Source organism: Scyliorhinus canicula, chromosome 6, assembly GCF_902713615.1.
Source record: "Scyliorhinus canicula chromosome 6, sScyCan1.1, whole genome shotgun sequence".
Lineage (NCBI taxonomy): Eukaryota > Metazoa > Chordata > Chondrichthyes > Carcharhiniformes > Scyliorhinidae > Scyliorhinus > Scyliorhinus canicula.
Genome location: NC_052151.1, coordinates 176258635 through 176274445, shown reverse-complemented (window position 1 = coordinate 176274445; position 15811 = coordinate 176258635). Strand labels below are relative to the sequence as shown.

The following is a 15811-nucleotide window of genomic DNA, read 5'->3' as shown; positions in this document are numbered from 1 at the left end:
ACTGACAATAAACATTGCTTAATTCTCAGTGAAACACTGAATAAACATTGATTAACTCTCAGTGAAACACTGAATAAACATTGATTTAACTCTCAGTGAAACACTGACAATAAACATTGATTTAACTCTCAGTGAAACACTGACAATAAATATTGATTAACTCTCAGTGAAACACTGACAATAAACATTGACTTAACTCTCAGTGAAACACTGACAATAAACATTGATTAACTCTCAATGAAACACTGACAATAAACATTGACTTAACTCTCAATGAAACACTGACAATAAACATTGATTAACTCTCAGAGAAACACAGAATAAACATTGATTAACTCTCAGTGAAACACTGACAATAAACATTGATTAACTCTCAGAGAAACACAGAATAAACATTGATTAACTCTCAGTGAAACACTGACAATAAACATTGATTAACTCTCAGTGAAACACTGACAATAAACGTTGATTAACTCTCAGTGAAACACTGACAATAAACATTGACGTAACTCTCAGTGAAACACTGACAATAAACATTGATTAACTCTCAATGAAACACTGACAATAAACATTGACTTAACTCTCAGTGAAACACTGACAATAAACATTGATTAACTCTCAGAGAAACACAGAATAAACATTGATTAACTCTCAGTGAAACACTGACAATAAACATTGATTAACTCTCAGAGAAACACAGAATAAACATTGATTAACTCTCAGTGAAACACTGACAATAAACATTGATTAACTCTCAGTGAAACACTGACAATAAACATTGATTAACTCTCAGTGAAACACTGACAATAAACATTGACTTAACTCTCAGTGAAACACTGACAATAAACATTGATTAACTCTCAATGAAACACTGACAATAAACATTGACTTAACTCTCAGTGAAACACTGACAATAAACATTGATTAACTCTCAGAGAAACACAGAATAAACATTGATTAACTCTCAGTGAAACACTGACAATAAACATTTCAGGAAAAGTGGGGGATTTTCCCCCATTGTCAATGGCCAACATCTATCCATCAACAGGTGTCAGATGTATGCGTGTGTAATGGGAAATGTCGGTCTGTTTGGCTGAGAATAGTGGCGATGACTGAGTGGTGGGCAGTATTTTTGAATTTGGGGGAGATGGGCCAATGGGAGGGTTGGGTTTTCTTAGGGGCTGGGTGAGTAGGTGGAGATGGGTAAGTGGGGGAAAGCGTGATTCTGTTTGTGGGGGAGATGGGTGATCACGGGCTGGTTGGATTTGTGGGGGCTGGGTGAGTACAGGTGGGTGAGTGGGGTTTGGTGATGGGAATTTGAGTGAATATGGGTGATGGCTGATTGGGTGGTTTGGGTGAGTATGAGGGAGCTGGCTGTGAGTATGGGTAGGGTGGCTTGGCTGGGTATGGGGAGGTGGCTGTGTCTATGGGTAGGGTGGCTTGGCTGGGTATGGGGGAGATGGCTGTGTCTATGGGTAGGGTGGCTTGACTGGGTATGGGGGAGATGGCTGTGTCTATGGGTAGGGTGGCTTGGCTGGGTATGGGGGAGATGGCTGTGAGTATGGGTAGGGTGGCTTGACTGGGTATGGGAGAGATCGCTGTATCTATGGGTAGGGTGGCCTGGCTGAGTATGGAGGAGATGGCTGTGTCTATGTGTAGGGTGGCTTGGCTGGGTATGGGGGAGAGATGGCTGTGTCTATGGGTAGGGTGGCTTGGCTGGTTATGGGGGAGATGGCTGTATCTATGGGTAGGGTGGGTTGGCTGGGTATGGGGTAGATGGATGTGTCTATGGGTAGGGTGGCTTGGCTGGGTATGGGGGAGATGGCTGTGTCTATGGGTAGGGTGGCTTAGCTGGGTATGGGGGAGATGGCTGTGTCTATGTGTAGGGTGGCTTGGCTGGGTATGGGGAGAGATGGCTGTGTCTATGGGTAGGGTGGCTTGGCTGGTTATGGGGGAGATGGCTGTGTCTATGGGTAGGGTGGCTTGGCTGGGTATGGGGGAGATGGCTGTGTCTATGGGTAGGGTGGATTGGCTGGGTATGAGGGAGATGGCTGAGTCTATGGGTAGGGTGGATTGGCTGGGTATGGGGGAGATGGCTGTGTCTATGGGCAGGGTGGATGGCTGGGTATGGGGGAGATGGCTATGTTTATGGGTAGGTGGCTTGGCTGGGTATGGGGGAGATGGCTGTGTCTATGGGTAGGTTGGACGGCTGGGAATGGGGGAGATGGTTGTGTCTACGGGTAGGGTGGCTTAGCTGGGTATGGGTGAGATGGCTGTGTCTATGGGCAGAGAGGCCTGGCTGGGTATGGGGGAGATGGCTGTGTCTATGGGTAGGGTCGCTTGGCTGGGTATGGGGGAGATGGCTGTGTCTATGGGCAGGGTGGCCTGGCTGGGTATGGGGAGATGGCTGTGTCTATGGGCAGGGTGGGCTGGCTGGGTATGGGGGAGATGGCTGTGTCCATGGGTAGGGTGGCTTGGCGGGGCATGGGGGAGATGGCTGTGTCTATGGGCAGGGTGGCTTGGTTGGGTATGGGAGAGATGGCTGTGTTTATGGGTAGGGTGGCTTGGCTGGGTATGGGGGAGATGGCTGTGTCTATGGGTAGGGTGGCTTGGCTGGGTATGGGGAGGTGGCTGTGTCTATGGGTAGGGTGGCTTGGCTGGGTATGGGGGAGATGGCTGTTTCAATGGGTCGGATGGCTTGGCTGGGTATGGGGGAGATGGTTGTGTCTATGGGCAGGGTGGATGGCTGGGTATGTGGGAGTTGGCTGCCTCTATGGGTAGGATGGCTTGGCTGGGTATGGGGGAGATGGCTGTGTCTATGGGTAGGGTGGCTTGGCTGGCTATGGGGGAGATGGCTGTGTCTATGGGTAGGGTGGCTTGGCTGGCTACGGGGGAGATGGCTGTGTCTATGGGTTGGGTGGCTTGGCTGGGTATGGGGGAGATGGCTGTGTCTATGGGTAGAGTGGCTTGGCTGGGTATGGGGGAGATGGCTGTGTCTATGGGTAGAGTGGCTTGGCTGGGTATGGGGGAGATGGCTGTGTCTATGGGTTGGGTGGCTTGGCTGGGTATGGGGGAGATGGCTGTGTCTATGGGTAGAGTGGCTTGGCTGGGTATGGGGGAGATGGCTGTGTCTATGGGGAGGGTGGCTTGGCTGGGTATGGGGGAGATGGCTGTGTCTATGGGTAGGGTGGCGTGGCTGGGTATGGGGGAGATGGCTGTGTCTATTGGTAGGGTGCCTTGGCTGGGTATGGGGGAGATGGCTGTGTCTATGGGTAGGGTGGCCTGGCTGAGTATGGGGTAGATGGCTGTGTCTATGGGTAGGGTGGATGGCTGGGTATGGGGGAGATGGCTGTGTCTATGGGTAGGGAGGCTTGACTGGGTGTAGGGGAGGTGCCTGTGTCTATGAGTAGGATGGATGGCTGGGTATAGGGGAGAAGGCTGTGTCTATTGGTAGGGTGGCTTGGCTGGGTATGGGGGAGATGGCTGTGTCTATGGGTAGGGTGGCTTGGCTGTGTATGGGGGAGATGGCTGTGTCTATGGGTAGGGTGGATGGCTGGGTATGGGGATGGCTGTGTCTATGGGTTGGGTGGATGGCTGGGTATGGGGGAATGGCTGTGTCTATGGGTAGGGTGGATGGCTGGGTATGGGAGAGGTGGCTGTGTCTATGGGTAGCGTGGTTTGGCTGGGTATGGGGGAGATGGCTGTGTCTATGGGTAGGGTGGCATGGCTGGGTATGGAGGAGATGGCTGTGTCTATGGGTAGGGTGGCTTGGCTGGGTATGGGGGAGATGGCTGTGTCTATGGGTAAGGTGGCTTGGCTGGGTATGGGGGAGATGGATGTGTCTATGCGTAGGGTGGATTGGCTGGGTATGGGGGAGATGGCTGTGTCTATGGGTAGGGTTGATGGCTGGGTATGGGGGAGATGGCTGTGTCTTTGGGTAGGGTGGCTTGGCTGGGTAAGGGGGAGATGGCTGTGTCTATGGGTAGGGTGGCTTGGCTGGGTATGGGGGAGATGGCTGTGTCTATTGGTAGGGTGGCTTGGCTGATTATGGGGGAGATGGCTGTGTCTATGGGTAGGGTGGCTTGGCTGGGTATGGGGGAGATGGCTGTGTCTATGGGTAGGGTGGATGGCTGCGTATGGGGGAGATGGTTGTGTCTACGGGTAGAGTGGCTTGGCTGGGAATGGGGGAGATGGCTGTGTCTATGGGTAGGCTGGATTGGCTGGGTATGGGGGAGATGGCTGTGTCTATGGGCAGGGTGGCTTGGCTGGGGATGGGGGAGATGGCTGTGTCTATGGGTAGGGTGGATGGCTGGGTATGGGGAGATGGCTGTGTCTATGGGTAGGGTGGCTTGGCTGGGTATGGCAGAGATGGCTGTGTCTATGGGTAGGGTGGCTTTGCTGGGTATGGGGGAGATGGCTGTGTCTATGGGTAGGGTTGATGGCTGGGTATGAGGGAGATGGGTGTGTCTATGGGTCGGATGGCTTGGCTGGGAATGGGGGAGATGGCTGTGTCTATGTGGTAGGAAGGCTTGGCTGGGTATGGGGGAGATGGCTGTGTCTATGGGTAGGGTGGATGGCTGGGAATGGGGCAGATGGCTGTGTTTATGGGTAGGGTGGCTTGGCTGGGTATGGGGGAGATGGCTGTGTCTATGGGTAGGGTTGATGGCTGGGTATGGGGGAGATGGCTGTGTCTATGGGTAGGGTTGATGGCTGGGTATGGGGGAGATGGCTGTGACTATGGGTAGGGTTGATGGCCGGGTTTGGGGGAGATGGCTGTGTCTATGGGTAGTGTGGCCTGGCTGGGTATGGGGGGATGGCTGTGTTTATGGGTAGGGTGGATGGCTGGGTATGGGGGAGATGGCTGTGTTTATGGGTAGGGTGGCTTGGCTGGGTATGGGGGAGATGGCTGTGTCTATGGGTAGGGTGGCCTGGCTGGGTATGGGGGGATGGCTGTGTCTATGGGTAGGGTGGATGGCTGGGTATGGGGGAGATGGCTGTGTTTATGGGTAGGGTGGCTTGGCTGGGTATGGGGGAGATGGCTGTGTCTATGGGTAGGGTTGATGGCTGGGTATGGGGGAGATGGCTGTGTCTATGGGTAGGGTTGATGGCTGGGTATGGGGGAGATGGCTGTGTCTATGGGTAGGGTTGATGGCTGGGTATGGGGGAGATGGCTGTGTCTATGGGCAGGGTGGATGGCTGGGTATGGGGGAGATGGCTGTGTCTATGGGTAGGGTTGATGGCCGGGTATGGGAGAGATGGCTGTGTCTATGGGTAGGGTTGATGGCCGGGTAGGGGAGAGATGGCTGTGTCTATGGGTAGGTTGATGGCTGGGTATGGGGGAGATGGCTGTGTCTATGGGTAGGGTGGCTTGGCTGGGTATGGGGGAGATGGCTGTGTCTATGGGTAGGGTTGATGGCTGAGTATGTGGGGGATGGCTGTGTCTATGGGTAGGGTTGATGGCTGAGTATGGGGGAGGCCGGGTATGGGGGAGATGGTTGTGTCTACGGGTAGGGTGGATGGCTGGGTATGGGGGAGATGGTTGTGTCTACGGGTAGGGTGGATGGCTGGGTATGGGGGAGATGGTTGTGTCTATGGGTAGGGTGGCTTGGCTGGGTATGGGGGAGATGGCTGTGTCTATGCGTAGGGTGGCTTGGCTGGATATGGGGGAGGTGGCTGTGTCTATGGGTAGGGTGGCTTGGCTGGGTATGGGGGAGATGGCTGTGTCTATGGATAGGGTTGATGTCCGGCTATGGGGGAGATGGCTGTGTCTATGGGTAGGGTTGATGGCTGGTATGGGGGAGATGGCTGTGTCTATGGGTAGGGTGGCTTGGCTGGGTATGGGGGAGATGGCTGTGTCTATGGGTAAGGTTGATGGCTGGGAATGGGGGAGATGGGTGTGTCTATGGGTCGGATGGCTTGGCTGGGAATGGGGGAGATGGCTGTGTCTATGGGTAGGGTGACTTGGCTGGGTATGGGGGAGATGGCTGTGTCTATGGGTAGGGTTGATGGCCGGGTTTGTGGGGGATGGCTGTGCCTATGGGTAGGGTGGCTTGGCTGGTAATGGGGGAGATGGCTGTGTCTATGGGTAGTGTGGCCTGGCTGGGTATGGGGGGATGGCTGTGTTTATGGGTAGGGTGGATGGCTGGGTATGGGGGAGATGGCTGTGTTTATGGGTAGGGTGGCTTGGCTGGGTATGGGGGAGATTGCTGTGTCTATGGGCAGGGTGGCCTGGCTGGGTATGGGGGGATGGCTGTGTTTATGGGTAGGGTGGATGGCTGGGTATGGGGGAGATGGCTGTGTTTATGGGTAGGGTGGCTTGGCTGGGTATGGGGGAGATGGCTGTGTCCATGGGTAGGGTTGATGGCTGGGTATGGGGGAGATGGCTGTGTCTATGGGTAGGGTTGATGGCTGGGTATGGGGGAGATGGCTGTGTCTATGGGTAGGGTTGATGGCTGGGTATGGGGGAGATGGCTGTGTCTATGGGCAGGGTGGATGGCTGGGTATGGGGGAGATGGCTGTGTCTATGGGTAGAGTTGATGGCTGGGTATGGGAGAGATGGCTGTGTCTATGGGTAGGGTTGATGGCCGGGTATGGGAGAGATGGCTGTGTCTATGGGTCGGGTTGATGGCTGGGTATGGGGGAGATGGCTGTGTCTATGGTTAGGGTGGCTTGGCCGGGTATGGGGGAGATGGTTGTGTCTACGGGTAGGGTGGATGGCTGGGTGTGGGGGAGATGGTTGTGTCTACGGGTAGGGTGGATGGCTGGGTATGGGGGAGATGGCTGTGTCTATGGGTAATGTGGCTTGGCTGCGTATGGGGGAGATGGCTGTGTCTATGGGTAGGGTTGATGGCTGGGTATGGGGGAGATGGCTGTGTCTATGGGTAGGGTGGCTTGGCTGCGTATGGGGGAGATGGCTGTGTCTATGGGTAAGGTTGATGGCTGGGTATGGGGGAGATGGGTGTGTCTATGGGTCGGATGGCTTGGCTGGGAATGGGGGAGATGGCTGTGTCTATGGGTAGGGTGGCTTGGCTGGGTATGGGGGAGATGGCTGTGTCTATGGGTAGGGTGGATGGCTGGGTATGGGGCAGATGGCTGTGTTTATGGGTAGGGTGGCTTGGCTGGGTATGGGGGAGATGGCTGTGTCTATGGGTAGGGTTGATGGCTGGGTATGGGGGAGATGGCTGTGTCTATGGGTAGGGTTGATGGCCGGGTTTGTGGGAGATGGCTGTGCCTATGGGTAGGGTGGCTTGGCTGGTAATGGGGGAGATGGCTGTGTCTATGGGTAGTGTGGCCTGGCTGGGTATGGGGGGATGGTTGTGTTTATGGGTAGGGTGGATGGCTGGGTATGGGGGAGATGGCTGTGTTTATGGGTAGGGTGGCTTGGCTGGGTATGGGGGAGATGGCTGTGTCTATGGGCAGGGTGGCCTGGCTGGGTATGGGGGGATGGCTGTGTTTATGGGTAGGGTGGATGGCTGGGTATGGGGGAGATGGCTGTGTTTATGGGTAGGGTGGCTTGGCTGGGTATGGGGGAGATGGCTGTGTCTATGGGTAGGGTTGATGGCTGGGTATGGGCTGATGGCTGTGTCTATGGGTAGGGTTGATGGCTGGGTATGGGGGAGATGGCTGTGTCTATGGGTAGGGTTGATGGCCGGGTATGGGAGAGATGGCTGTGTCTATGGGTAGGGTTGATGGCTGGGTATGTGGGAGATGGCTGTGTCTATGGGTAGGGTGGCTTGGCTGGGTATGGGGGAGATGGCTGTGTCTATGGGTAGGGTTGCTTGGCTGGGTATGGGGAGATGGCTGTGTCTATGGGTAGGGTTGATGGCTGAGTATGTGGGAGATGGCTGTGTCTATGGGTAGGGTTGATGGCTGAGTATGGGGGAGATGTCTGTGTCTATGGGTAGGGTTGATGGCTGGGTTTGGGGGAGATGGCTGTGTCTATGGGTAGGGTGGCTTGGCTGGATATGGGGGAGATGGCTGTGTCTATGGGTAGGGTGGCCTGGCTGGGTATGTGGGAGATGGCTGTGTCTATGGGTAGGGTGGATGGCTGGGTCTGGGGGAGATGGCTGTGTCTATGGGTAGTGGTTGATGGCCGGGTATGGGAGAGAGATGGCTGTGTCTATGGACAGGGTGGCTTGGCTGGGTATGGGGGAGATGGCTGTGTGTATGGGTAGGGTTGATGGCCGGGTATGGGGGAGATGGCTGTGTGTATGGGTAGGGTTGATGGCCGGGTATGGGAGAGATGGCTGTGTCTATGGGTAGGGTTGATGGCCGGGTATGGGAGAGATGGCTGTGTCTATGGGTATGGTTGAAGCCGGGTATGTGGGAGATGGCTGTGTCTATGGGTAGGGTTGATGGCTGGGTATGGGGGAGATGGCTGTGTCTATGGGTAGGGTTGATGGCTGGGTATGGGGGAGATGGCTGTGTCTATGGGTAGGGTGGCTTGGCTGGGTATGGGGAGATGGCTGTGTCTATGGGTAGGGTTGATGGCTGGGTATGGGGAGATGGCTGTGTCTATGGGTAGGGTTGATGGCTGGGTATGGGGAGATGGCTGTGTTTATGGATAGGGTTGATGGCCGGGTATGGGGGAGATGGCTGTGTCTATGCGTTGGGTGCTTTGGCTGAATGGGGTTTGGATGTTGGCAGGGAGGTTGGTGAGTGCAAGGGATGGGGTTTTGGGTGAATGTGGGGTTGGGTCAGTGAGCAATGGGGGAGATGGGATTGTTATTTACCTTTGGGGGCTTGGGTGTGCGGAGGGGTTTGGGTGAATTTGGGGTACATGCGTGAGTACCGGGAGGGGGAGGCGTTTGGTCAGTATGGGGGATGGGGGAGTGGGGTTTTGGTGCGTGTGGGGATATGGATGCGTGATGGTGACGGTGAGCGGATGTGTGAGGATGAAACGTGTTGTTATACTGAGACTAAGTTGGGGTGGAATTTCTGATTTATCTAGTGCGAGTGACACTCCTGTGATTACAGTCCCAGAGTCTGACCTTAGGTCTGACCTCTATCATCCGATGACCCGCTGGCCATTTTTGGCCACTTTCTGTGCTGCAGCTTTTTAACTGTTGTGATTTCTATTTTGAATTGGGAAGAATGGATTTAAAATACAATATCACATGCTGCAAAATCACATGCTGCAAAATCGCTGCTTCCATTTGAAATGCTGCAGCACATTCACAGATTGTTAGGGGCTCTGACCCTATGTAGGCAATGATGTGTAAACAATTCTCTCAGTTCTCAAGGGTTTAATGTGAAGCTCTCACCAGAATGAAGAGATAGTGTGAGGCCAGGATGGTGTGTTCCGGGACTGTAGAAAGCACAGAGAGAACCAAACAGCTGAAGACCAGAACAAACCTGTTAACAAAAAGAGGAGACGGTCACTTAGAGTGGGACCCAGTAGAGAGAGTGGACAGTTAGAGGAAATGGCCAAATAGAGAAGAGTGTTCAGTTAGAGGGTGGTCAGATACAGAGATGATCAGCTGGAGGGAATGGTCAGTTGGAAAGGTTTGTCAGTTGGTTACAAGGGTCAGTTGGTGAAGGATGGTCAGTTAGAGTTAATGGTCAGTCAGAAGGGTGGTCAGTCAGAGAAATAATTAGTCAGAGCAACGGTCAGTTAGATGCAATAGTCAGCCAGAGGAATAATCAGTCAGAGCAATGGTCAGTTAGATGCAATGGTCAGTCAGAGGGCTGGCCAGTCAGAGTAATGGTCAGTCAGAGGAATAATCAGTCAGAACGATGGTCAGTTAAATGCAATGGTCAGTCAGAGGGATGGCCAGTCAAAGCAATGGTCAGTTAGATGCAATGGTCAGTCAGAGGAATGGCCAGTCAGAGTAATGGTCAGTCAGAGGAATAATTAGTCAGAGCGACGGTCAGTTAAATGCAATGGTCAGTCAGAGGGATGGCCAGTCAGAGTAATGGTCAGTCAGAGGAATAATCAGTCAGAGCGCCGTGTCAGTAAATGCAATGGTCAGTCAGAGGGATGGTCAGTCAAAGCAATGGTCAGTTAGATGCAATGGTCAGTCAGAGGGATGGTCAGTCAAAGCAATGGTCAGTTAGATGCAATGGTCAGTCAGAGAATTGGCCAGTCAGAGTAATGGTCAGAGGAATAATCGGTCAGAGTGACGGTCAGTTAAATGCAATGGTCAGTCAGAGGGATGGTCAGTCAAAGCAATGGTCAGTCAGAGCAATGATAAGTCAGAGCGATGGTCAGTTAGATGCAATGGTCAGTCAGAGGGATGGTCAGTCAAAGCAATGGTCAGTCAGAGCAATGATAAGTCAGAGCGATGGTCAGTTAGATGTAATGGTCAGTCAGAGGGATGGTCAGTCAGCAGGATAGTCAGTCAGAGGGATCGTCAATCAGAAGGACAGTCAATCAGAGGGATGATCAGTCAGAGCAAAAGCCTGTCAGAGGGATGGTCAGTCAGAGAAATGGTCAGTCAGAGCATCACTCATCAGATGGACGATCAGTTAGAGGAATGGTCAGTAAGAGTGATGGCCATTCAGAGGGGAACAATCAATCAGAGGGAATGGTCAGTTAGAGCAATGGTCAGTAAACTGTGATGGTCAGTTAAAGAGAATGGTCCAGTCAGAGCAATGGTCCAGTCAGAGGGAACGGTCAGTCAGTGATGGTCAGTATGTGCGACGGTCAGTCAAAGTGATGATCCATCAGAGCGATGGTCAGTCAGAGGGAGTCACTCGGAGGGATAGTCACAATCAGAGGGATGATCAGTCAGAGGGAACCGATTGTCAACGTGATGGTCAGTCAGAAGGAATGGTCTGTCAATGTGATGGTCAGTCAGAGGGATGGTCAGTCAGAGGGAATGGGTCAGTCAGAGGGATGGTCAGTCAGAGGTAATGGTCTGTCAGAGTGATGGTCAGTCAGAGGGAACGGTCTGTCAGAGTGATGGTCAGTCAGAGGGACAGTCACTCGGAGGGACAGTCACAATCAGAGGGATGATCAGTCAGAGCGAACCGATTGTCAACGTGATGGTCAGTCAGAAGGAACGGTCTGTCAATGTGATGGTCAGTCAGAGGGAATGGTCTGTCGGGGGAATGGTCAGTCAGAGGGAATGGTCAGCCAGAGGGAATGGTCTGTCAGAGGGATGGCCAGTCAGAGTGATGGTCTGTCAGAGCAATGGTCAGAGGGACAGTCAGTCAAAGTGATGGTCAGTCAGAGGGAACAGTCTGTCAGAGGGATGGTCAGACTAAGGGAATGGTCAGTCAGAGGGAATGGTCTGTCAGATTGATGGTCAGTCAGAAGGAACGATCTGTCAACGTGATGGTCAGTCAGAGGAAACGGTCTGTCAAAGTGATGGTCAGACAGAGGGAACGGTCAGTCAGAGGGAATGGTCTGTCAGATTGATGGTCAGTCAGAAGGAACGATCTGTCAACGTGATGGTCAGTCAGAGGAAACGGTCTGTCAGAGGGATGGTCAGACAGAGGGAACGGTCAGTAAGAGGGAATGGTCTGTCAGAGTGATGGTCAGTCAGAGGGAACGGTCTGTCAACGTGATGGTCAGTCAGTGGGAACAGTCTGTCAGAGAGATGGTCAGTCAGAGGGAATTTTCTGTCAGAGTGATGGTCAGTCAGAGGGTACGGTCTGTCAATGTGATGGTCAGTCAAAGCGATGGTCAGTCAGAGGGAATGGTCCTTCAGAGTGACGGTCATTCAGAGGGAACGGTCCATCAGAGTGATGGTCAGTCAGTGGAAACAGTCTGTCAGAGAGGTGGTCAGTCAGAGGGAATTGTCTGTCAGACTGATGGTCAGTCAGAGGGAAGGGTCTGTCAACGTGATGGTCAGTCAAAGTGATGGTCAGTCAGAGGGAATGGTCCTTCAGAGTGACGGTCAGTCAGTGGGAACAGTCCAGCAGAGTGATGGTCAGTCAGAGTGATGGTCAGTCAGAGGGAACGATCTGTCAGAGGGAACGGTCAGTCAGTGATGGTCAGTATGTGCGACGGTCAGTCAAAGTGATGATCCATCAGAGCGATGGTCAGTCAGAGGGACAGTCACTCGGAGGGACAGTCACAATCAGAGGGATGATCAGTCAGAGGGATGGTCAATTAAAACAACCACCAAGCAGATGGTCAGTCAGAGGGAACAGTCTGTCAATGTGAAGGTCAGTCAAAGGCAACGGACTGTCAGAGGGAATGGTCAGTCAGAGTGATGGTCTGTCAGACGGAATGGTCTGTCAACATGATGGTCAGTCAGAAGGACCGGTCTGTCAACGTGGTGGTCAGTCAGAGGGAACGGTCTGTCACCGTGATGGTCAGTCAGAAGGAACGGTCTGTCAATGTGATGGTCAGTCAGAGGGAACGGTCTGTCAGGGGGAATGGTCAGTCAGAGGGAATGGTCAGTCAGAGGCAATGGTCTGTCAGAGGGATGGCCAGTCAGAGCGATGGTCTGTCAGAGCAATGGTCAGAGGACCTGTCAGTCAAAGTGATAGTCAGTCAGAGGGAACAGTCTGTCAGAGGGATGGTCAGACTAAGGGACGGTCAGTAAGAGGGAATGGTCTGTTAGATTGATGGTCAGTCAGAAGGAACGGCCTGTCAACATGATGGTCAGTCAGAGGAAACGGTCTGTCAGAGGGATGGTCAGACAGAGGGAACGGCCAGTCAGAGGGAATGGTCTGTCAGAGTGATGGTCAGTCAGAGGGAACGGTCTTTCAACGTGATGGTCAGTCAGTGGGAACGGTCTGTCAGAGAGATGGTCAGTCAGAGGAAACGGTCTGTCAGAGGGATGGTCAGTCAGAGCGAACGGTCAGTCAGTGGGAACGGTCTGTCAGAGAGATGGTCAGTCAGAGGGAATTGTCTGTCAGAGTGATGGTCAGTCAGAAGGAACGGTCTGTCAACGTGATGGTCAGTCAAAGCGATGGTCAGTCAGAGGGACTGGTCCATCAGAGTGACGGTCAGGCAGAGGGACCGGTCAGTCAGAGTGATGGTCAGTCAGAGGGAACGGTCCATCAGAGCGATGGTCAGTCAGAGTGATGGTCAGTCAGAGGGAACGATCTGTCAGAGGGAACAGTCTGTCAACGTGATGGTCAGTCAGAGGGATGGTCAGTCAGAGGGAATGGGTCAGTCAGAGGGATGGTCAGTCAGAGGGAATGGTCTGTCAGAGTGATGGTCAGTCAGAGGGAACGGTCTGTCAGAGTGATGGTCAGTCAGAGGGAACAGTCCGTCAGAGTGATGGTCAGTCAGAGGGAACGGTCAGTCAGAGGGAACGGTCTGTCAGTGTGATGGTCAGTCAGAGGGAACGGTCTGTCAGAGTGATGGTCAGTCAGAGTGATGGTCTGTCAGAGGGAACGGTCTGTCAGAGTGATGGTCAGTAAGAGGGAATGGTCTGTTAGAGTGATGGTCAGTCAGAGGGAACGGTCAGTCAGAGGGAACGGTCTGTCAGAGTGATGGTCAGTCAGAGGAAACACTCCGTCAGAGTGATGGTCAGTCAGAGGGAACGGTCAGTCAATGTGATGGTCAGTCAGAGGGAACGGTCTGTCAGGGGGAATGGTCAGTCAGAGGGAATGGTCAGTCAGAGGCAATGGTCTGTCAGAGGGATGGCCAGTCAGAGCGATGGTCTGTCAGAGCAATGGTCAGAGGGCCTGTCAGTCAAAGTGATAGTCAGTCAGAGGGAACAGTCTGTCAGAGGGATGGTCAGACTAAGGGACGGTCAGTAAGAGGGAATGGTCTGTTAGATTGATGGTCAGTCAGAAGGAACGGCCTGTCAACATGATGGTCAGTCAGAGGAAACGGTCTGTCAGAGGGATGGTCAGACAGAGGGAACGGCCAGTCAGAGGGAATGGTCTGTCAGAGTGATGGTCAGTCAGAGGGAACGGTCTTTCAACGTGATGGTCAGTCAGTGGGAACGGTCTGTCAGAGAGATGGTCAGTCAGAGGAAACGGTCTGTCAGAGGGATGGTCAGTCAGAGCGAACGGTCAGTCAGTGGGAACGGTCTGTCAGAGAGATGGTCAGTCAGAGGGAATTGTCTGTCAAAGTGATGGTCAGTCAGAAGGAACGGTCTGTCAACGTGATGGTCAGTCAAAGCGATGGTCAGTCAGAGGGACTGGTCCATCAGAGTGACGGTCAGGCAGAGGGACCGGTCAGTCAGAGTGATGGTCAGTCAGAGGGAACGGTCCATCAGAGCGATGGTCAGTCAGAGTGATGGTCAGTCAGAGGGAACGATCTGTCAGAGGGAACAGTCTGTCAACGTGATGGTCAGTCAGAGGGATGGTCAGTCAGAGGGAATGGGTCAGTCAGAGGGATGGTCAGTCAGAGGTAATGGTCTGTCAGAGTGATGGTCAGTCAGAGGGAACGGTCTGTCAGAGTGATGGTCAGTCAGAGGGAACAGTCCGTCAGAGTGATGGTCAGTCAGAGGGAACGGTCAGTCAGAGGGAACGGTCTGTCAGTGTGATGGTCAGTCAGAGGGAACGGTCTGTCAGAGTGATGGTCAGTCAGAGTGATGGTCTGTCAGAGGGAACGGTCTGTCAGAGTGATGGTCAGTAAGAGGGAATGGTCTGTTAGAGTGATGGTCAGTCAGAGGGAACAGTCCGTCAGAGTGATGGTCAGTCAGAGGGAACGGTCAGTCAGAGGGAACGGTCTGTCAGAGTGATGGTCAGTCAGAGGAAACACTCCGTCAGAGTGATGGTCAGTCAGAGGGAACGGTCAGTCAGAGGGAACTGTCTGACAGAGTGATGGTCAGTCAGAGGGAACGGTCAGTCAGAGGGAACGGTCTGTCAGAGTGATGGTCAGTCAGAGGAAACACTCCGTCAGAGTGATGGTCAGTCAGAGGGAACGGTCAGTCAGAGGGAACTGTCTGACAGAGTGATGGTCAGTCAGAGGGAACGGTCAGTCAGAGGGAACGATCTGTTAGAGGGAACGGTCAGTCAGTGATGGTCAGTATGTGCGACGGTCAGTCAAAGTGATGATCCATCAGAGCGATGGTCAGTCAGAGGGACAGTCACTCGGAGGGACAGTCACAATCAGAGGGATGATCAGTCAGAGGGATGATCAATTAAAACAATCACCAATCAGAGTGATGGTCAGTCAGAGGGAACAGTCTGTCAATGTGAAGGTCAGTCAAAGGGAACGGACTGTCAGAGGGAATGGTCAGTCAGAGTGATGGTCTGTCAGACGGAATGGTCTGTCACATGATGGTCAGTCAGAAGGACCGGTCTGTCAACGTGGTGGTCAGTCAGAGGGAACGGTCTGTCACCGTGATGGTCAGTCAGAAGGAACGGTCTGTCAATGTGATGGTCAGTCAGAGGGAACGGTCTGTCAGGGGGAATGGTCAGTCAGAGGGAATGGTCAGTCAGAGGCAATGGTCTGTCAGAGGGATGGCCAGTCAGAGCGATGGTCTGTCAGAGCAATGGTCAGAGGGCCTGTCAGTCAAAGTGATAGTCAGTCAGAGGGAACAGTCTGTCAGAGGGATGGTCAGACTAAGGGAACGGTCAGTCAGTGGGAACGGTCTGTCAGAGGGATGGTCAGACAGAGGGAACGGCTAGTCAGTGGGAACGGTCTGTCAGAGTGATGGTCAGTCAGAGGGAAGGGTCTGTCAATGTGATGGTCAGTCAAAGCGATGGTCAGTCAGAGGGAATGGTCCTTCAGAGTGACGGACAGTCAGTGGGAACGGTCTATCAGAGTGATGGTCAGTCAGAGTGATGGTCAGTCAGAGGGAACGATCTGTCAGAGGGAACGATCTGTCAGAGGGAACGGTCAGTCAGTGATGGTCAGTATGTGCGACGGTCAGTCAAAGTGATGATCCATCAGAGCAATGGTCAGTCAGAGGGACAGTCACTCGGAGGGACAGTCACAATCAGAGGGATG

General features: G+C 53.2%; 1 protein-coding gene across 1 annotated transcript in view; it reads right to left on the bottom strand.

Annotated features, from left to right (window-relative positions):
- LOC119967664 (potassium voltage-gated channel subfamily KQT member 5-like) overlaps positions 1-15811 on the bottom strand; it is a 397797-nt gene that overhangs the window by 109348 nt on the left and 272638 nt on the right. The window contains 1 exon segment of the mRNA XM_038800475.1: positions 9264-9354. Within this exon segment, the coding sequence (XP_038656403.1) occupies positions 9264-9354 (91 nt within the window).